This window comes from Chiloscyllium plagiosum, unplaced genomic scaffold, assembly GCF_037043375.1.
Source record: "Chiloscyllium plagiosum isolate Xiang-an unplaced genomic scaffold, Cpla_swu_hap1 HiC_scaffold_10, whole genome shotgun sequence".
Taxonomy (NCBI): domain Eukaryota; kingdom Metazoa; phylum Chordata; class Chondrichthyes; order Orectolobiformes; family Hemiscylliidae; genus Chiloscyllium; species Chiloscyllium plagiosum.
Genome location: NW_028270148.1, coordinates 20,718,223 through 20,731,293, shown reverse-complemented (window position 1 = coordinate 20,731,293; position 13,071 = coordinate 20,718,223). Strand labels below are relative to the sequence as shown.

At 41.1% G+C, this 13,071-nt stretch overlaps 1 protein-coding gene across 6 annotated transcripts in view; it reads left to right on the top strand.

Moving 5' to 3' along the window:
* Positions 1–13,071, top strand: part of sdccag8 (SHH signaling and ciliogenesis regulator sdccag8) — a 355,401-nt gene extending 342,330 nt beyond the window's left edge. For 3 of the 6 annotated variants that reach the window (XM_087991184.1, XM_087991183.1, XM_043695478.2), the window contains one exon: positions 12,685–13,013. In XM_087991184.1, coding sequence (XP_087847310.1) covers positions 12,685–12,775 — 91 coding nt within the window. In that variant the 3' untranslated portion in view covers positions 12,776–13,013. Of the gene's footprint in view, positions 1–8,319; positions 8,388–12,684 lie in introns of all 6 variants that reach the window. The other 3 variants (XR_015758360.1, XR_015758359.1, XM_087991185.1) reach the window with 3 other exon arrangements.

Here is a 13,071-nt window from a genome sequence, read left to right as displayed (position 1 = left end):
TGTATATCACAAAAGCTCATGAAAGGGCCTAAGTTCACCAATATTAGCTATGCCTGTCTCCTTCAAATTACCCTCAGAGGGGCAAGGTGTCTCTAAAATCAGAACAACACATGTTGCTAGCTGTCTCGCTCTGCTCCTATGCTGTAAATCCATGAGTGGATTTTTCCTGTAACACAATGCTGCCATCAAGCCAAAAAGATATATTGTTTGTTACCCAAATGATTAAAGTGATATGAGTGTTAGTGTCAGTGTGATTCCAGCTTATGTAGGCTGTGTCCCATTGACCATTTGCAACTGGTCCCATGCAACTTGTTCTCCAATAGCCCTGTGCTGGAAGCCTGAAAATAGTAAATCCATTGTTAGATCTGTGTGTGGAAATCATTTGTTAAGAGTTAGACAAGGAGCCGTTTAAGATCATCAACTGAGCCTGCAAGATGATACATTTGCACATGCTAGAAGCTACATACATGAATACTCAAGCAAAATGAATTTGTACAGACATACATTGCACCTTTTTCAAAAGGATCACGGAGACAGTCAATCTGTGCTGCTTTCCTGTGGCATTGCCCTGACCAATCACAATCTATCTACCTGGTCTGAGAATGAAGATTGACTGTTCTTGCCACAGTTCCATGCCAATGATGGTGCAACCAATCAGCACCTTCTTCTCATTTCTGCATTAAATGGTGTTTCTCTTTCTTAAGTCTGTTTTGTATGTCCTGATTCTGAAGAGTGCAAAATTAAAACCTTATCTTCAAAACTCCTTTTAATAATGATGTGATATCTTTGGAACTCAATAGGACTGAAAAATTATGGCTTTTATGCTGTTGACAAAGTGGAGGGGAGAGGAGCAAGTGGAACACATGGTGAGGGTGCCCAGAGCAAAAGGCAAGAGATTGCTAATGATAGTAGAGGAGATATACAGATTCCAAATGCATGCTAATGGTCATGGGGAATAGTTTGTTGAGGCAAACCCATGCAAACTAGAGAAGGGAGAGAGATTGTAGTCAAAATACTCATGTTCTGAAGTCGCTGAACTCAATGTTAAGTCCTGAAGGCTGTAAAGTGCCTAAGTGGAAAATAAAGTGCTGTTCCTCTTGCCTTTGTTGTGTTTCGCAGGAATACTGCAGGAGGCCTAAGGCAGAAATGAGAGAAAGATGGTATATTGAAATAGCAAGTTGCTGGAAGGTCAGAGTCATTCCTACTGAAAAAGCAGAGGTGTTCTGCAAAGTGCTCACCAATAGTTTGGTGAACCAATGGTGCATTTGGTGTCATTAATATAGAGGAAACTGCATTGTGAGCACTAAATACAGTGAGCTAGATTGAAAGCAGTCTAAACAAGCTGCTTCATTTGGAAGTCCTTGGATAGTGAGAATAGATGGGATTAAAGGGCAATTGTTACACTTTCTGCAGTTTCATGGGAGAGTGCCATGGATAGATAAGGAAGTGTTAGGAGGAGTAGATAGGAGTGTCACAGAGAGAACAGTCCCTGTAGAATGTTGGTAAGGGAGGAGTGGGGAAGATATAATAAAAGAAAGAACTGCAGATGCTGGAAATCTGCAGCTGGAGGAACACCCCAGGTTTGGTGATGGAAATGACAGAGATGATCCTTTGAATGCAGAGGTAGGTTGAGTGGAAAGTGAAGATCAGGAGAACCCTAACGTTGTTCTGGGAGCGGGGGAAGGGTTGACAGCAGAAGTAGAGGAAATGGGTTGCTTTCAGCTGAGGGCACTGCCAACCATGATCAGGTTGAGCTTTTGGCTGAAAAGAAAAAAAAATAAATTGGAGGCACCTTTGGAAGGTGGCATCATTGGAACAGATATGACTGTGATGGTGTCCTCACAGGAAGTGGGTTGTGTGGGATTGTAGTCAAGATCACGGTCAGAGTTGATGGGTTTAGACTGAATATATGGTAGATAGCCTATCACCAGATATGAAGTAGATAAGTCAACAAACTCAAGGGAAAAGTCAAAGATGGACTGGGGAAGTTGAGAAATGGATGGAAATCAGAAGCAAAATGGATTAATTTTTCCAATTCCAGTCGAGGGAGGTAGCAGTACCAATAATATCATGATTGTACTGGAGAAAGTGGATTGTACCCTGAATGGGAGTAGAACAAGGAGTGTTCTCCATACCACACAAAGAGACTGGCATCTCTGGGACACATTTGGGTCCCTATAGTGGTATTATACCTTTGACAGAGAAAGTGTGATGAGTTAAATCTGAAGTTGTTCAAAGCAAGATTAAGCTCAGTGAGTTGAAGGAGGTGAACAGTTGATGGGAACTGTTCAGGCCTCCTTTCAAGGAGGAAGTGGAGAGCCTTCACACCATCATGGTGAGAGATGGACATGAAAAGGGATTGCATGTTCTTGATGAAGAGGAGGCAGTTGGAGTCAGGAAACTGGAAATTGTACTTCAGATGTCAAGCAGGAGACAAATCACAAATATAAGTGAGAAGAGACTGGGTATGGGGAGAAACAGATAAAGTCAATATAGGTAGAAATAAGTTTAATGGGACATTTCCACACATGCTGCCAAACTTGCTGAGTTTCTCCAGGACTTTGTTTTCATTTCAGGTCTCTAGCATGCACAGTATATTGCTTTAGCTGAGAAGTTAGCTTCTCTTGGCCCACAAACAGGGCTGTCTGGTGTTTACATCTTTCCCTGAAGCTGTCCTGGCATCCCAAAACCTGGGATAAATAAATGTCAAATTGGTTTCCTTGCAATTGGTTGACCCCTTGCGTCATCTCATTTAACCTGGGTGTAGGCTAACAAGGGTCAGATAAGAGACTTTTATCTCACCTGCGACTAACCTTTCTGTTTTGGGGGCTTAAAACAACTCCAGTGTTGTATAATAGTTGCATGGAAACTTGTCAGTTTCAGGTTCTATAGCCGACTGACTCCAGAAATCGTACTGCGCTGAGTATTGCGATTAGTAACTGGATGAATCTCTTAGAATGCACTCAATGGTGTGACTAAACACTCTTCATTCCCTTTCTCCAACTCTCAGTTTGAAGCCATTGTTAAGATTCAGACTCATCCAGATACTTTCTGTCATCCCTGGGATAATTTTCATAATCATGATTCCACCAGTAAATCTGACATCAGTAACCTGTAATAACAAAACACATGGTGAACAATGAATTCCTTTACTGTTGAGATATGTAGGGAGTATATGTAGGTTGGCAGGGTTATGTTCTTCAACTCTGACTGACAACTAGCATTTAGAGAAGATCATATATCTCAGAGGCAAAGTTACAGTGACTTACTTTGGTGTAATACTAAAATCAAACACTAAATGAGTCCTGTGCTAATAAGACATTTATTTCTGAAAGTTTGGTTTCAATGTGCAATTTTATTCCTAATTGCTAACTACAATAATTTGAAAATCACACAACACCAGGTTATAGTCCAACAGGTTTAATTGGAAGCACACTAGTTTTCGGAGCGACACTCCTTCATCAGGTGATTGAAGGAAAGCTAGTGTGCTTCCAATTAAACCTGTTGGACTATAACCTGGTGTTGCGTGATTTTTAACTTTGTACACCCCAGTCTAACACTGGCATCTCCGAATCATGACTACAATAATTTGGATTTGCCTGAAAGTGCTAAAACAGATCCCATGCAAATTTACTACTCAAACCATCATTAAAAGTAATTTCCATGAACCAGTATGTTTGTGCTCCACTCATCCAGTTCTACTGAATTGGAGTGTTCTGGTTGATTCACGGTGACATAGTGCAGGATAGTTTAGGAACTGAGGGAGGGCCATTCAGATCCATGGGATTGGTACGGGAGGTCCTAATGGGGGTAGGAGGAGAGATGTTCTTTATCTACAGCAGGGAAGGCATTCACCTCACTGTTCTGTCTGTCTATTCTCTATAGCTTCGTCCTGTTCTGCCTGGTTTTGTTGCCTCGTGCTGCAGACCAAGGGGAAACTCGTCAAGACACAATAATCCTTTCTCTTAGTGACTGCTATAGTGTCAAGCAGGGTTTAGTAGCACCACACTTGCTATTTTGATTTGAATTGAATTGAATTAGGTTTATTGTCACATGTAGATTAGATTAGATTCCCTACAGTGTGGAAACAGGCCATTTGGCCCAACAAGTCCACACCGATCCTCCAAAGAGTAACCTACCCAGACCCATTCCCCTACCTTGTATTTACCCCTGATTAACATACCTAACACTATGGACAATTTAGCACGGGCAATTCACCTGACCTGCATATCTTTGGACTGTGGAAGGAAATGGGAGCACTCAGAGGAAACACATGCAGACACGGGGAGAATGTGCAAACTCCACACAGACAGTCACCCAAGGTGAGGATCGAACCCAGGTCCCTGGCGCAGTGAGGCAACAGTGCTAACCACTGAGCCACCGTGTCCCCCTTCCCCCAACTATGCAGGAGAACAGTGAAATGTGGACAATGTTGCCACACAAGGTGCCATCTTAGGAGCAAAATACCTAGGTACAAATCTTAGGTACAGGAATAGATTAGGTACAAAAAGAGAGAAATGAAGAAAAAAGCTAAAGGTGCTACATTACAGTTCTTCAGAGTATAAATTAAGAAGATAAAGAAATAAAGTTAAAAGATAAATGTTTCAGTCCTTCTATAACCTGCAGCTTCGCTATGCTGTAGACGTCCCATATCTGGTCTCTTTCTCTCTCACTCCCCACACTGCTGAGCTTGAGATCTGTGACAGTCTGCCGGCCATTCCACTCCAGCTCAACGATTGCTGGCTGGTTCACTCCTCTCAGGACCACTGACTGCTGACCGTCCCGCTCTGTGCAGACCCACTCACCGCTGACCGTCCCGCACTGTGCAGGCCCACTCACTGCTGACCGTCCTGTTCTGTGCAGGCCCACTGACCACTGACCATCCCACTCTGTGCAGGCCCACTGACCACTGACCATCCAACTCTGTGCAGGCCCACTGACCCCCAGCCGTCCTACTGTGTGCAGACCCACTGACCACTGACCGTCCCGCTCTGTGCAGGCCCACTCACCACTGACCATCCCACACTGTACAGGCCTAATGACCGTCCCGCTCTGTACAGGCCCACTGACCGCTGACCATCCCACTCTGTGCAGGCCCATTGACCGCTGACCGTCCTGCTCTGTACAGGCCGACTGACCGTCCCGCTCTGTGCAGGCCCACTGACTGCTGACCATCCCGTTCCGTGCAGGCCCACTGACCGTCCCGCTCTGTGCTGGCCCACTGACCACTCACTGTCCCGCTCTGTGCAGGCCTACTGACCACTCACTGTCCCGCTCTGTGCAGGCCCACTGACCATCCCGCTCTGTATAGGCCCACTGACCACTGACCGTCCCACTCTGTACAAGCCCACTGACTATTGACCGTCCCGCTCTGTACAGGCCTGCTGACTATCCCGCTCTGTGCAAGCCACTGACCGCTGACTATCCTGCTCTGTACAGGCCCACTGACCACTGACTGTCCCGCTCTGTGCAGGCCCACTGACCATCCCGCTCTGTGCAGGCCCACTGACCATCCCGCTCTGTGCAGGCCCACTGACCGCTGACCATCCTGCTCTGTACAAGCCCGCTGACCACTGACCGTCCTGCTCTATACAGGCCCACTGATCACTCACCGCCTTACTCTGTGCAGGCCCACTGACCACTGGCTATCCTGCTCTGTGCAGGCGCACTGACTACTGACTGACCCACTCTTTACAGGCCCACTGACCACTGGCTGTTCTGCTCTGTGCTGGCCCACTGACCGCTGACCTTCCCACTCTTGTGCAGGCCCACTGACCTTCCCACTGTGCAGGCCCACTGACCGCTGACCTTCCCACTCTGTGCAGGCCCACTGACCGCTGACTTTCCCACTCTGTGCAGGCCCACTGACCGCTGACCTTCCCAATCTGTGCAGGCCCACTGACCACTGACCTTCCCACTATGAAGGACCACTACTTGGATTTTAGAAGGATGAGGGGGTGGGAATCTCATTAAACTTATAGGCCTGCATAGAGTAAACATGGACATGTTTCCACCAGTAGAAGAGTCTTTGACCTGAGGAAAAGGCCTCAGAGAGAAGGGACAACCATTTAGAACTGAGATAAGGAGAAATTTCTTCAGCCAGAGTGTGGGTAATCTAGGGAATTCATTGCCGTAGAGGGCTGAAGAAGCCACGTCATTGAGTGTCTTTAAGACAGCGATAGATAGGTTCTTGATTGGTGAGGGAATCAAAGGTTATAGAGAGAAGGCAGGAGAATGAGCTTGAGAAACATATCAGCCATGATCAAATGATGGAGCAGACCCGATGGGCTGAATGGCCTAATTCTGCTCCTATATCTTATGGTCTTTATTTGAATGAGATTGACTGCTCATTGATTACCCTAATAATTCTTTAGCAGCTGGACAAAATAGAAATATTCTGAAAATAAAAATTAAAAATGTGTCAATATTGGTCAAAGCTGACAATCAAAGTGAGTGTTAAAAGCATAAAGTGTTGATTTCCATAGCCTATGTTTTTTTTCATCTCTGTAGTATAAAGCAACACTATCACTGTGTGTCATTTTCACCCCTCCCAATAGAGCAGCAGTACAGATAATGCTTGCCATTTGGAGTACTTGTTGAGTAATTTGCATAAGGAAGGGTCAATCATTTACTTTGAAGTGTGCACATTTACTCCCTTTCGCAGAAGCAGACTGCTTCCAGCTCCCATAGAAAGATGAATTTTCGCCAGATACTGAACTGAGATTGTCACAAATTTCTATCAGAATACAAAATTACAGATTCCTAAGATCCAAAGGAGGACAGACCCTGAACGGACACATCTCTTTTTGTTGGGAGTGCTCTGTCTAGGGGAATCCTCAGTTTAACAGTCAGATGATGCAATTTTGATCCCAGTCTCCTGCTCCTTGATGTAGCCACATAAATACACTGCAGGACGAGGCACGTGGCAGCAGTAACTAGCCATCTGCCTTCAGGTTAACTAAGTTTCTTCTCCATTTAGTTAAAGGTATAGTATGACTTGCCTTGAACTCTTCACCCACTGCAGTCCCCAGTTTAATGTTATCACACTGCATGCATCACTATATAACTAAGCTTAAGAAGGGTTTAACTTTGGGGCAAAGGAGTAAGCTAATTTTCTGTGAATATTGACCCCAAGCATTTCATTACTTAAAAGCAACACTTCTGAGCTTGAGACTGTGCAAGGCATTTTTCACCAACATTCACCACTTGTATGAATTCCAGTGCTTAATAGTTTGGATATAGAGCAATGTTTAATACAGGTAAAACAACTTTCCTTCAACAGTATTGAAAGTTTCTGGGTTAACACCAGTTTGTCATTCTAGAAGTAGTTTAACAATCTGGATTTAAATATGTCAAGCATAGGACTGTGCTTAAAAACTTTCACATAGCAGAAATTGAGATATCACAGTTGTATTTGGCTTGAAGTAAATTTACTTATAAGCTGTGAAGATGTGTCCTTTCAACTATATCCCTCAAATCCTTATTAATCCATAATAGATTAATATTTTAAAGGAACAGGAATGTACTCACTGTAAGTGAGTACATTGTGATGGCAAATAGCAGATTTAGTTTCAGAAAGGGACAATCAGTGTTTTTTTTAATGATATTTAATGCCAGTACAAATGAGAGGCTCTGATTAGACCAACAGATTCTGAGTGGTAAAGCCAGATTCTTAAGTCTGCCTGGCTGATGAAGTACCAAGCAAATATTATATCTGCACTTTAATTTTAGAGTATGTTTATCATCTTCCTACTTGACATTTTGATAGCTGAACATTTGAGAGGTTGTATAGAGTGCCATTTCATCTCTCAGTAGTAAATGTACAGACTATTTCATTTGAAATAATTTAATTAAAATTATTGTATAATTAAATTGTTACGTGTTTAATCCAAATTTTTTTTAAAAAGTAGACTGTACTTGGATAAAAGGTACTTTGAGATTCTTATACAAGATGATACATTTGAGACTGAACTATGAGGGTCAGAGTGTGAGTTTGTGTTTCTGTTACCAAGATATTAATGACATAGGTTAAGTGTGGAGGGCCAGGGATCCTACAGAGGTAGGTTTCTGGTCAAAGATTTTATTAAAGTATTGCTAATGTGACCAAACATTTAAAAGCTATTAGGTTTTGAACTCAAAACCAGGTAATAGAAAAATAAATGGCAGGTTGTTTGTCAAGCTGCAAGATTAACTCTGTACTGTCCTCTTAAAATTAGATATGAACTGAATGCTGGTAGTGTCATCTGTTTTACAGAACATGAACTGAATGACTTTTTTTTCTTTCCTTCATTTATTTCTCTTTCTCACCTGTTCAAAAAGGAATCCAAACTTTGAAAGAAACCAGGAATACACAACAAATCAGTCAACATTCACACAGAAAGATACAGGTTAATGTTCTTTTTTATTTCATTCTTCTCTTCATTCACTTACATTTAATGCAAACATTTTAAGAAGTTCTTTTTCGGTAAAAATTTGCTCTTGCAGACAACTTCTTTTTTTGTCCAGCTACATATGACAGAAGTATTGAAAGATTATATGAAGACTTTTTCCCAGAATATTTTCCACTTTTGCAAGTTATCTTAAACATGGCATCTGAATCATCTTTAATATCCCTTCCTTCATGTGGACACGAGTCCTTGCTTCCAATCACTGGATTCCTGATGACCTGCAGCTTGATATCCCGTAGTGAGATTGCATCAAAGTTGTCAGTCAGAAGTGCAACTGCCAAAAATCATCCCATTTTCCATGCCATGTTTATTGTCTATTCAGAGTAAACTTCTGTCTATTTTAGGATCCTTTGAGGAACAGTTATTTTCAGTGAGTCAGCTAGTAGGAAGAAACTAAGATGTGGGTCAAGAGAACTAGTTTGTGACATTGACATACAAGGTGGTGTTCCTACAAAGACTCTACAAGGGTGTTCCGTGTGTAATCTGGCAATTTAAGACCCATAATATCAGCCCAACGGAAGGTCATGATCTAGAAAGGGGAAGTGTTTGGTAGCAATTGTCTAGGATTAAGGTTGCATTTTATACGATTGCACTCATGAGTATCTTTGGATTCTCTACTTGCTTCTTAAAAGAGAAATTGTTGTGACCAATGTCAAAGGTGGTACTGTCTCAGTTTCCCAAGGCTGCTGCTATAAGTCTTCAGTCAGTGATCTTACAGTCTTCATCTGCTCTTGAAAAAGCAGAAAACTGATTTTAAAAGTGCACAAATATAGAGTCAACAGAAGACATAGCAGCCTTAAGAAGTCAAAAAGTTATAAACAAAAACAAATGTAAACACTCTGTGCTGAGGGACAGTTCACCTTTTTGATCACATTTAGTCAGAATAGAGAAAGATCAAGAAAGTGGTCAAATTTTTGTCAGTGAAATGGTTTTGAGCAGAACAGGATCCACTGTTTGATTTGATTTGAGCAGAACAGTTAGTGTTAAGTGGAAGGAAGTCAACAGGAACAATTTTGGGGTGATTTATGGTGTAAACATTCCTATCTGAGGAGGAAAGCTGCATGTTCACAAATTATTGAATTAACTTATATAGTGATAATTATCACCAGGCAGACTTAGTTTTGGACCTTGACACAGTCCAGATGCTGGACAACAATGCTTTTTTCTGATTTCTCAGATTAAGTCACCTCATTCCACTGCAAATTCTGTCAATTCTACTCCAGTGTGTTCCGCATACCAAAGGTAACACAACTGCAGTCTTTTTATCCTCGTGCTAAAACTACCTTCTTTTGTCATCATAGGTTTAACTGAGAAAAACAAGCATAAAGACTGTCAAAGCCAATATAAGATTTTAAGATAGTAAATTGAATGTGTGGCCCGTAATATGTTAGAAGGCATGGGCCCTGTTGATGTTCTGGCCAAGCACATGTACAAGAATGGCTCCTAGCTGCAGAAATTGGAGCTCTGGGTTTCAGAGCTCAAGCAACTGCTGGAGTCACCTCAATAAGGCTGAGAGTTATATGGTTAGCATAATCAGAGATGATCCCATTTCAACATAAAGGCCTGGAGGCTGAAAAGGAATAGGTCACTGCCAGGCAATTCAAGAAAAACAAGCAGGTGGTACAGGGGTCCACAGGGGGCCCACTTACAAGTCATCTTTGCCTTTTTGAGGATTCTGGTCCCTCAAGAGAATGCAGTTATGGCCAGGTTTGTGGCACCACAAATGGCTTGGTTGTACAAGAGGCAAGTAAGAAGAAAGGAAAAGCAATAGTAATAGCAATAGCAATATGTTGCTTCCCTGGTGCCAGGTCAAGGATGTCACAGGACAGCTGCAAGACGTTCTTCTGGGGAAGACCAAACAGCCAGAAGTTGTGGTGCAGATTGGTACCATTGTGGTACCAATGACTTGGGTAGGAAGGGAGATGTGGTCTTGAAATCAGAATTTATGGACCTTGGTAGAAAATTGGCAGGATCTCAAATGGAGTCATTTCTGGATTACTCCTAATGCCAAGTGCAAGTGAGTACTGAAATAGAAGGATAAGGCAGATACTATATGGCTGGATGATGGAGGAGGGAGGGCTTTAGTTTTCCAGGACACTGGCTAGCTCCAGGGAAAATGGAAGAAACCAGGTAGTGAAGCGTGGTGGAGGTAGGTTTAGGGTAAAGGAAGGCAAATAGCCCTAAGTGATATTGCTTGTTGTAGACCCACTGCCTGCATTGCTTCACCGGACTAAATTACCGCCTTCTGTACCATAATTCTAATTCATCTTCAAAATGTTTTTCAAAACCATATATTTGATGTTTTTAATAGTCTCCTCAAACTGAAAATGTGAAGTGCCTCAACTTGTTTTTCTACATCAAGACGCTATGTAAATGTAACTTGTACTACTTCCCACCTATTCATATATTAGAAAATAGTATATAGATGTAAAATAGCATATAGTTGCCCCTTAAAGCATCAAGCTGGTAATACCTTGCTAACAATATCTTCTGTGACTGTAGCCACAGAATCAATTGCATTGATTAATGAAAAGGAATTAAATTGCTACTTCTATAACAATTACAATTTTTAGGTATTTGGAATTACATTTTAGAATTGACAAAGTCTAATCATGTCCACTTAATATTCAACGGCATTATCATTGCTTGATTCCCAGTAACAACATCTTGCAGGTTACAATTAACTAGGAACAGGACCAGCTATATAAATATTGTGGGTACAAAAGCAATTCAGAGACTTAGAATTATGAAATGAGTAACTCACCTTCTGCAAAACAAGTTATGACTATGATGGAATGTATTCTGTTTGCCTGGATTAAATGGCTCCACTATCAGTGTTCCAGGGCAAAGTTGCCCACTTAATCAGCGTCCCTGACCATCATCTTAAACATTCACACTCTGCACAATAACACAGTGGCTGTATTGTATATGAGGTGCATGGCAATAACATACAAAGGTTTGTTTGATAGCATCTTAACAAATGCTGGAACTCCCCTCTTTTACAGATCCTAACACTAAGAGTAGTCACATCAGATAGACTTCAGTGATTCAAGGTGGCAGTTCACCACCACATTCTTGGGTAACTAAGAAATGGACAACAAATATTAGATTTGCTAGCCTGATCCATATCCAACAAAAGAATAACAAAAGTTGTAAAACTATGTTCTTAATGCTTCTTCAACAAATAGTTGTGTTACTGACTGCAATCTCAGAGTCCATCACATTTTTTAATATCCATCTCAAGAGTGCTGTAATGGTAATTGCAAAATATTAAATCTTGTAGCCAAGTGGAAAAAAAAGGAGAAAAAATCATTGTTAATAGAATGGTAGCAGGAGAAAAAAAAGCCCTTGCTGTTTTTGTGCAGTTTCACCTCATCTGTCTGATGTTACATCTGAAGTGCTCACTACATATGATCAAAAGCAGGAATCATGAAATTAACTGCATGACTCTCACAGTCATCTGGGATCCCAATCACCTGGGATCCATAGAATCATTGGGTGTTTTATTTTAATTTGTACATGCCTGCAGCTCCAATAACTTTCTAACTGCTAGTTAAACCACCTTTCATGGCTCCCCAGTCACACAAATTATTTTGCTGCTTTACTTATTTTTATCAAACTATCTGTGGAATGTTTTAGCTCATTTTTAATTTAATAGCATATCCTGGAAAATAACACTTTACCAAAATGTCTTACTAGATTGTTTTCTTAAAAACATGGCCCAGCACAGTTTAATGAAGTAAATGAAATGTGACTGTTTCCTCATGTTGTATACCCTATGAAGCAGAGTCCACTTCCTGTTTTGCACAGCTGCACAGTGTGATGCAAACTAAACTGGTCACAGTAAACAAAAGCTGATATTAAACTGGTTTCTTCTTTCCTAGAAACAGGAAGTTCAACAAAATGTATCTGAAAGCAACTTTTGTCACTGTAATATTTCACTTTGAAGACAAGTGACTTAACTAATGAAATTAATTTTAAAGTACAAAGATTACTTATGTGCTACATATTAATTCAAATAATGATGAAAATCAGCAGCATGACAATTTGATTTTCAGAAGGCATCATGCAAGAGACAAAATATGAGGTTTTCATGAAGCACTTGTTTACTGGAGCAGCAATTCTAACCACTAGTGAAATTCTAAGAATCTAACAGATGTGGGAAATGGTGCAGAAATAAAGGCCTATTTGCTGAAAACCAGACCTTAAAATATCCCTTTTCTGTCTGCCTTTTCAGCCTCCTGTTACATCTAAGACCAGAGGACCAACAAATGATCAACTGGATGTCAGTCTGCAAAGTTTTAAAAAATTACATTTTAACTGATTAGTTTTGTACGTATTTTTGATATTATATGAATAAATACAGGTATACTGTGAATTATTATTACTGGTCAAAACTGATCATTTTGTACAGGTGTACCACCACCATGGTAAGGGGTAAAGACCAATAGGTTACAACCTTACTTATTACATTGATTTTCATGTATAAACAAATGTCTGATTACTTGACTTCAGTTTCAGATCAATAAATATGTTCTCAATCTTGGTCAGACTCAACTAGTGGTTCTTCAAATTATAAAAGTTTTTACTTGACTATTATAATGTGAGACAGAAACTTCAATCT